The 9,711-nt window shown below is 48.5% G+C and overlaps 1 protein-coding gene across 1 annotated transcript; it reads left to right on the forward strand.

Annotated features, from left to right (window-relative positions):
* The first annotated feature begins 4,911 nt into the window (after nucleotides 1–4,911).
* On the forward strand, nucleotides 4,912–6,973 carry GPR84 (G protein-coupled receptor 84). The gene is made up of 2 exons (XM_055247436.2): nucleotides 4,912–5,025; nucleotides 5,559–6,973. The coding sequence occupies exon 2, from the start codon at nucleotides 5,567–5,569 to the stop codon at nucleotides 6,755–6,757; it is 1,191 nt and encodes a 396-aa protein (XP_055103411.1). The 5' UTR covers nucleotides 4,912–5,025; nucleotides 5,559–5,566; the 3' UTR covers nucleotides 6,758–6,973.
* The last annotated feature ends 2,738 nt before the right edge of the window (nucleotides 6,974–9,711 follow it).

Below are 9,711 nucleotides of genomic sequence, written 5' to 3' on the forward strand. Positions count from 1 at the left end.
TTTGCCCGCTGTTTTGGGAGCAATTCTATCCTTAAATGTATCTGTATGGGACCGGCACAGAGAGAGGAAAGGGAGCGAGAGGGAGGAGGGAAACGGAAATCGGGGGTGGAGGAGGCAAAATATGAGGCTTGTGCAAAGTGAGCAGAGGCTCCCCATTCCACCCACCCCCACTCTCGTCCAGTTCGTGTAAACTTGGCCTGGGAGATCATTTCTAGTCCAAGTCTGGGACTGCAGCTGCAGCTGTTGAGAATTTGCCACAACTCCACAAGGCGGCGCCAACGACCCGGAAAAGGAGTCTAAGCCCGAGGCTAAGCCGCTCCTGTGATGTGTTTCGAGATTCCACGCAGATGGGTCTGGACAGTCTCAGACAAAGAAAAGAATCCAGGCTTTTGTGTGTCTGGTGGGAAACCCACGCCAGCGAGACTCAAGGCACAGGAAGAAACGGGGGGCAGAGACTGGGCATCTGAGCTCTAGGCTCTGGCCCCACATAAATAGTGACCTTGAAGTCAGTCCTTGCCCTCTCTGGACCTCAGTGTCACAGTTCAAAATGAGACTTGAGTCTTTTAAAGGTTCATTAAGATCTCATGTATCCAAGACTGAAGAACTGAGACTGTGCCATTTACAGATATACTAGAATACCTTCTCAACTGGCCCCTAAATGGTCTGTGGGACAGGGAAACACTGTTCAGCTGTCTCTCACATGGTATGTGAGGAAAATGGTCTCTCCGTTATCTCCAAAATTTGGTTCAACCATACACTCCCAAGAGCAGCCAATAATCCTGACCCCCTCTATCCCTACTGAGTGGCAGGAAGTTCAAACAAAAAAGCCCCCCAAAAAAACCCCAGAATCTATGTGAGGTCCTCCTGACTTTCATCTCTGCTCACTTCCCCCTCTCTACCCACTTCCCAGTCTTGCAGAAGAAAGGAAGAAGGAAGTTGGGATGATGTCTGTTAAACAGGAAGGAGAGGGGAATGGGGGACTCCTGGGTTTGTCAACTGTGAAGTTGAAAGCTGGGTGTTCACTGTGGGTTCAGAATCAGAACCCAATAAGGAGTGTTTTGGTGTTTGTTTGCAAGTTTGTTTTCAGGTAAATCTAGCCTTAAAAGGGGTGGGAGGATTTAGAAAGATGAGGGAGAAGAGAGGCCCTATAGAAGACTGGGTAGAGAAAAGCAGGGGCTGGGTCACATGTGGGGAAGGAGCTAGGGACTGGAAGAAATTGAGGTTAGAGAGTCTAGGATACTAGCATACCCCACAAGTACCTCAAGTCTGCTAGTTTAAAACTGAATTCATTATTTACCCCTTTCCCTAAGCCTGCTCCTCCTCCCACATTTCCTATCTTATTAAGAGCACCACCATCCCTCTGGAAAACAGAAAGTTATCCTAGTTCCTCCTTCTTCCTAACTCTTCATCCAATGAATCACTAAATAAGTCCTATTTGACTTTCTAACAACCTATGGATCCTTATCATTCCTCCATTCGCACAACCACTGCCCAAACCAGGACTGGCTCCATAATTTGTGGGACCCAGTACAAAATGAAAAAGCAGATCCCCTTATTCAAAAAGTAGAGTATTAAGAATTTAAAAGGCTGGGCGCGGTGGCTCACGCTTGTAATCCCAGCACTTTGGGAGGCCGAGGCGGGCGGATCGCAAGGTCAGGAGATCGAGACCACGGTGAAACCCCATCTCTACTAAAAATATAAAAAATTAGCCAGGCGTGGTGGCGGGCGCCTGTAATCCCAGCTACTCAGAGAGGCTGAGGCAGGAGAATGGCGTGAATCCAGGAGGCGGAGCTTGCAGTGAGCTGAGATCGCGCCACCGCACTCCAGCACTCCAGCCTGGGTGACAGAGCAAGACTCCATCTCAAAAAAAAAAAAAAAAAAAAGAATTTAAAAACAGTGATTGACGAGCATTGAACCAAGCACCAGGCCCTTCAAACTGCAAGGCCCTATGCAGTTGTACAGGTGGTCTGGCCCTAACTTAGGCCCATTCTATCTCTCGTCTGAACTAGTGCCTCTTTACCCAGGCTCACTCCCAGACTGCATGCCTTCATTCCTTACTCACAGCAATCTAAGTGCAAATCTCACCAACTCCTTCAGCATGAAACCAGCTCCTTAGCATGATACACAAGGTCCCCATTGACCCTGCCTGCTCAACTCTCCAAGCTCTTCTCTGTTGTTCTCTACCTCATGCCCTTTGTTGGCTTCTACCTGAACCTCTGCGCCTCTACACATGCTGTTCTCTTTGTCTAGAATGTCCCTCTACTTATCTCCCAAAAACTCTCCTGTTCGTCATTTAAAATGCAGCTCAGTTACCTCTCTGTGAACCCTTTCCTCACCTCCTCCTTCATAGTATGCTCCTTTTCTCTAAGCCTCTGATGTATAGTTCTGGGTTGTTTTGTTTTGTTTTGTTTTTTGAGAAAGTGTTTTTGCTCTATTTCCCAGGCTGGGGTGCAGTGGTGCAATCTCGGCTCACTGCAACCTCCACCTCCCGGGTTCAAGCGATTCTCCTGTCTCAGCCTCCCGAGTAGCTGGGATTACAGGTGCGCACCACCACGCCTGGCTAATTTTTGTATTTTTAGTAGAGATGGGGTTTCATCATATTGGCCAGGCTGGTCTCAAACTCTTGACCTCAAGTGATCTGCCCGCCTTAGTCTCCCAAAGTGCTGGGATTACAGGTGTGAGCCACTGCACCCAGCCATGTATTTTTTGTTTTTTTGTTTGTTTTTTGTTTGTTTGTTTTTGAGACGGAGTCTCGCACTGTCACCTGGGCTGAAGTGCAGTGGCGCGATCTTGGCTCACTGCAACCTCCACCTCCTAGGTTCAAGCGATTCTCCTGCCTCAGCCTCCCAAGTAGCTGGCATTACAGGTGCCTGCCACCATGCCCAGCTAATTTTTTGTATTTTTAGTAGAGATGGGGTTTCATCGTATTGGCCAGGCTGGTCTTGAACTCTTGACCTCAAGTGATCTGCCCGCCTTGGCCTGCCAAAGTGCTGGGATTACAGGTGTTAGCCACTGCACCCAGCCATGTATTTTTTTGTTTGTTTTTCAGACGGAGTCTCACACTGTCGCCCGGGCTGAAGTGCAGTGGCACAATCTCGGCCCACTGCAACCTCCACCTCCTAGGTTCAAGCAATTCTCCTGCCTCAGCCTCCCAAGTAGCTAAGATTACAGGCACCTGCCACCATGCCCAGCTAATTTTTTGTATTTTTAGTAGAGACGGGGTTTCACTATGTTGGCCAGGCTCGTCTCGAACGCCTGACCTCATGATCCACCTGCCTCGGCCTCCCAAAGTGCTGGGATTACAGGCGTGAGCCACTGCGCCCAGCCTGTTAGTTTGTTTTTCTAATTTCTCAGAGACAACGTCCTGCTGTGTCACCCAGGCTGGAGTATAGTGGCACAATCTTAGCTCACTGCAGTCTTGACCTCCCAGACTCAAATGATCCTCCCACCTCAGCCTCCCCAGTAGCTGGGACTACAGATGCACATCACTACACCTGGCTATTTTTTTTAAATTTATTTATCGTAAAGACAGGGTCTCACTATGTTGCCCAGGCTGGTCTTAAACTCCTGACCTGAAGCCATCCTCCCAGCTCAGCCTCCCAAAGTATTGAGATTACAGGCATGCGCCTCCAAGCCAGGCCTGTATAGTATTTTAAAGCAAGCCTCAGCAAACTTTTTCTCAAAGGGCCTGATTATAAATATTTTAAACTGTGTTGATCAAGAGATACAACTGAGGATATTACATAGGTACTTATATAACAATTTAAAATATAACCATTTTTATTTTACTTATTTATTTATTATTTTATTTTTTTGAGATGGAGTCTTGCTCTGTCATCCAGGCTGGAGTGCAGTGGTGCAATCTGATCTCGGCTAACTGCAAGCAACCTCCACCTCCTGGGTTCAAGCGATTCTCTTGCCTCAGCCTCCCTAGTAGCTGGGATTACAGGCACACCCACCACGCCTGGCTAATTTTTGTATTTTTAGTAGAGACGGGGTTTTACCATGTTGGTCAGGCTGGTCTCAAACTCCTGACCTCAAGCGATCTGCCCTCCTTGGCCTCCCAAAATGTTGGGATAATGGGCGTGAGCCACTGCACCTGGCCTAAAATATAACCATTTTTAAATGGAAAAAAAAAAACATTCTTGGGTCACAGGCTATACAAAAACAGATAGCAGACTAGTTTTGGCCCATAGGGCGAAGTTTACTCACCCTTGCTCTGGAGAATTGATTAAGCATTTGCATATTTATGTATCTGTCTCCCCTAGTAGACTATGCACAAGGCCATGTATCAGACGTTCTTGTATCCCCAGTGTCTAGATCAGAGTCTGGTGTATAGTAGGCACTCAATACAAAGTTGTTGGGTGAAGGGATAAATGAATGATTGAACAGGACCCTGATCCCTTGAGGAGAATGAAACCAGAATCCTGGATGCCTCATTCCCCACTTTTCTTCATCTGACTCGGTTTCTCAGATGTGCTAGGGTGTCACATGGGTCCCTCTGACTTGAACCATGTCTAAGCCGTGGAGAGAAGAAAGGTAGTGCTCCTCCGAAACAAACCCAAGGCTTTTGGGGGTACCTAAAGTTGCTCCTGGAACTTGGTCTTATCTTTTGGCCCTTTGAGGAGTGGCCCAAATGTTCTGATGCTCTGACTCCGTGCCCTAGCAATTCTCGGCAATGATCTTACAGATGAGTTCTGCCATGCAGAGAGGGGAAGAAAAGAGAGTTTGGGTTTCAGGAAGGAGAAAGGAAGAGTGAAACCACTCTGAAGTAAGTAGCAGGGGAATTTCAACAGAGAAGCCTAGATTTCACAGCCAAAGCAAAATGAGTAGGACCGGAGGTGGTGAAGGAAGTGGCTGGGATTGGGTAACGGGGGAGTTTCTTATTCTTTCAGTGGACTATAATAGGATACATAAGAGCAGGATGTCTCCTGCTTGAAGCCTGACTGTCCACCAGAAAGGACTGCTCTTTGGGTGAGTTGAACTTCTTCCATCAGAGAAAGAATTGAAGGCTGAGAAACTCAGGTAAGTACTTTTGTCGTGGGTATACTTTTGCTTTCTTGGTCTTCTCATCTCCCAGGTGGTAACAAACAGAAATGACTAAAGCCTATATATGTGTGTAGTGGAAAGGAGCAGAGGGAACTGAATACAGAGAGGATCCTGAATACAGGATGCTGAATAGAGAGAGGGGACTCCTGGGGGTCTTTGGGGATGGGGAAGGAATTAGAAAAGTTGGAGGGCACTGGGTTTACTGAGAGCAGCGGGATGGATATAGAAGAGGACTGAGGTTTGGAGCAGAATAGGACTAAGATATTTAGGCAAGAGATATTTAGATAAAAACTTGGGAAAATATTTGAGAATGGGAAAGGACTAAGAGAACCTAAGGAGAGAGTTATGGATCTTGAGATGAAGAGGCCTGGGAATGGTTCTGGAGGATAGTGAATTAAGGTGAGGTCCAGGAGCAGTTCAGATGTCCACGGTCCCAGAACTGTTCAAGAGATCTAAGTTGAATGCTAGGTTCTGATTCCCTCTTCCTCTTCCCCTCTCTGCCTCTTTAGCCTCTATCATGTGGAACACCTCTGACGCCAACTTCTCCTGCTATCATGAGTCTGTGCTGGGCTATCGTTATGTTGCAGTTAGCTGGGGGGTGGTGGTGGCTGTGACAGGCACCGTGGGCAATGTGCTCACCCTGCTGGCCTTGGCCATCCAGCCCAAGCTCCGTACCCGATTCAACCTGCTCATAGCCAACCTCACACTGGCTGATCTCCTCTACTGCACGCTCCTGCAGCCCTTCTCTGTGGACACCTACCTCCACCTGCACTGGCGCACTGGTGCCACCTTCTGCAGGGTATTTGGGCTCCTCCTTTTTGCCTCCAATTCTGTCTCCATCCTGACTCTCTGCCTCATCGCACTGGGACGCTACCTCCTCATTGCCCACCCTAAGCTTTTTCCCCAAGTTTTCAGTGCCAAGGGGATAGTGCTGGCACTGGTGAGCACCTGGGTTGTGGGCGTAGCCAGCTTTGCTCCCCTCTGGCCTATTTATATCCTGGTACCTGTAGTCTGCACCTGCAGCTTTGACCGCATCCGAGGCCGGCCTTACACCACCATCCTCATGGGCATCTACTTTGTGCTTGGGCTCAGCAGTGTTGGCATCTTCTATTGCCTCATCCATCGCCAGGTCAAACGAGCAGCACAGGCACTGGACCAATACAAGTTGCGACAGGCAAGCATCCACTCCAACCATGTGGCCGGGACTGATGAGGCCATGCCTGGTCGTTTCCAGGAGCTGGACAGCAAGTTAGCATCAGGAGGACCCAGTGAGGGGATTTCATCTGAGCCAGTCAGTGCTGCCACCACCCAGACCCTGGAAGGGGACTCATCAGAAGTGGGAGACCAGATCAACAGCAAGAGAGCTAAGCAGATGGCAGAGAAAAGCCCTCCAGAAGCATCTGCCAAAGCCCAGCCAATTAAAGGAGCCAGAAGAGCTCCGGATTCCTCATCGGAATTTGGGAAGGTGACTCGAATGTGTTTTGCTGTGTTCCTCTGCTTTGCCCTGAGCTACATCCCCTTCTTGCTGCTCAACATTCTGGATGCCAGAGTCCAGGCTCCCCGGGTGGTCCACATGCTTGCTGCCAACCTCACCTGGCTCAATGGTTGCATCAACCCTGTGCTCTATGCAGCCATGAACCGCCAATTCCGCCAAGCATATGGCTCCATTTTAAAAAGAGGGCCCCGGAGTTTCCATAGGCTCCATTAGAACTGTGACCCTAGTCACCAGAATTCAGGACTGTCTCCTCCAGGACCAAAGTGGCCAGGTGATAGGAGAATAGGTGAAATAACACGTGTGGGCATTTTCACAACAACCTTTCCCCAGCCTCCCAAATCAAGTCTCTCCATCACTTGATCAATGTTTCAGCCCTAGACTGCCCAAGGAGTATTATTAATTATTAATAAATGAATTCTGTGCTTTTAATGCTCAGGTGCGGTCTCTGGGGAAGAAGGAAACAGGTCACGGTTAGGCTCAGGGTCCAGGCTAGGAGGAGACCATACTATTCCATCCCTCCTGCATGACCAAATCCTGTCACCACGTGCATGCTCACACATATCCCTAAAGCACCTGTGGCCACCAGGAGCTGGAACCTAATACCTAAGGATTCAGGGGTACCTAGGTCAAAGCAGGAGCAGGAAGCAGCTGGCCTGGGACATAGTCTTTAGAAGAGGGGTTTCTAGGTAATAAAACATGTGAGGTGATTTAAGAGGATTAGCCCGCCTTTTTGTTTAACTTCCCGGAAATGGCCTCTGCCCCTAACCACTGCTGCCAGGATCTGCCATCCTTACAAACAAGTTTATTCAGCTTTAAAAAATTTTATAATCCTGCTTTGATATCTACTCCAGTGGATCCAGCCCCCCAGCCCTTGCTCTGTGCGAAGGGAATGGTCATGGAGGAGGACTCCTTGGTTTGCAGAAATGGAACTGAGCTTAGCTGAGGCAAAGGCAGAAAAAGGTTCCAGCTGCCCTGGCAGGGTCTTGCCCATGGGGCTAATTCACCTGAGTCCCAGGCCCTCAGTTGCCTTGCATTTGTCATCCGGACTTATGAAAGCAAGAGAACAGGCCTGGTGGGGTGGCTCACACCTGTAATCCTAGCACTTTGGGAGGTTGAGGCGGGCAGATCACCTAAGGTCAGGAGTTCAAGACCAGCCTGGCCAACATGGTGAAACCCCGTCTCTACTAAAATACAAAAATTATGGGCTGGGCACGGTGGCTCACGCCTGTAATCCCAGCACTTTGGGAGACAGAGGTGGGTGGATCACGTAAGGTCAAGAGTTCGAGACCAGCCTGATCAACACGGAGAAACCCCATCTCTACTAAAAATACAAAAATTAGCCCGGCATGGTGGCGCATGCCTGTAATCCCAGCTACTCAGAAGGCTGAGGCAGGAGAATTGCTTGAACCCAGGAGGTGGAGGGTGCAGTGAGCCGAGATCACACCATTGCACTCCAGCCTGGGCAACAAGAGTGAAACTCTGCCTCAAAATAATAATAACAAATAAATAAAATAAAATACAAAAATTAACCGGGCATGATAACGGGTGCCTGTAATCCCAGCTACTTGGGAGGCTGAGACGGGAGAATCACTTGAACCCAGGAGACGGTGGTTGCAGTGAGCCGAGATCACGCCACTGCACTCCGGCCTGGGTGGCTGAGCGAGACTCCGTCTCAAACAAAAAAAAAAAAAAGAAAAAGAAAAAAAAAGAAAGAAAGCAGGAAAACAAAGACTCTAGTTAAAAGGGCTCAGGGGCCAGGCTAGGAAACCATACCATTCCTTCCCTCCAGAATGACCAAATCCTGTCACAATGTGCATGCTTACACACTTCCTTAAAGCACCTGTGGCCACCAGGTGACGCTGGTTCTCTGCGTTTCCTTTCTGGCTTCCCAGTTGAGGACAGAAGGCAGGGCTGGGAATCCAGAGACCCCTGACCGGGGAGTAGAGACCCAGGGATCTTCACCCTCCCTTTCCCCCAAAGCTTAGGAAGAAAAGTGAAGAATGAGACATTTATTATTCATGAGATATTACTGTCTACTTGGGGTGGGGCTGGGGGGAGTAGCAGTGTGGGCACTGGGGTGGCACTGGGGATGGAATGTGAGTCATGCTGACGTTAATGCTCTGGCTGCATGTTGTCCCCTCCCTACCCCAAGTCCATGGTTTGAGAGAACAAAGTAAAATCTGAAGATATTAAGGGCAGAAAGAACCACAGTTGGGGTGGACAGATTGATACCCTCACATGCAACACACTTCTAGGGTCCAGGAATCCTGACTCCTAATATGGAACATGCACTTTCCGGTGTCCTCCTTCCACGAAAGTCACAGGAGCCTAAACCAAATCAAGCTGGGACTACTAAGGCAGGGGTCCAGACAGGTGAACTGTTGGACCAATGAAGAACAACAGTTTATGGGTGTAGAGACAAAGGTTTCAGTCAAGGTTCTCTGATAGTTAGCTCTGGGAACTTGAGCAGATCTCGGGACCACTCTGGGGCTCAGATTTTATCATCTGTACAAAGCAGGGTGCGGGGTACACTCTTAACATGTGCCCCATGCAGTTCCCTGTACATATATTATTTCATGTAATCCTCACAAAATTACCATGAAGTATCTATTATAATTTCTTTCTTACAAATGTGAAAACTGAAGCACAAATAGGTTAAGTAATTTGTCCAAGGCCGAATGACTAATACGTTGTAAGACCGTGATCTGAGGGCAGAGTCTCAAATCCGCCTTTCTAAAACTAGGATCGAGTGCCCAGATGATCCCTAAGAGTCCTTCCTATTCAGACCTTCTAAGATTCTGAAAGTTGACAACTCTCCGAAGGGTTGTAAAAGGATTTACTTTACATGTTCTTAGAAGGCAAATCACAACAGTGTCAAGTAGAAAGGTGAAGCAATAGGGATTGAGGTTAGACCTCAGAAAGGACTTCCCAATTATCAGTCGTTGGGGGAAAAAAAAAAAACTCAGGAGACACAGAAAGAAATCCTGGGGTCTAAGAACCATAGAGGGCAGATCTTAGCAAGAAAGCAGCCACCCGCCACGGCCCACACAGCCACCCCCGCCCCTAATTTCAATAAGGGCTGAATGAGGGGAAAGAAACTGAAGAAAAGCCAGGCTTTCTTGAGGCGTTCTCTCTCTTGCGGTTGTGCTTGGCGCGTGAGCCCATGC

This window comes from Symphalangus syndactylus, chromosome 17 (assembly GCF_028878055.3).
Source record: "Symphalangus syndactylus isolate Jambi chromosome 17, NHGRI_mSymSyn1-v2.1_pri, whole genome shotgun sequence".
Classification (NCBI taxonomy): domain Eukaryota; kingdom Metazoa; phylum Chordata; class Mammalia; order Primates; family Hylobatidae; genus Symphalangus; species Symphalangus syndactylus.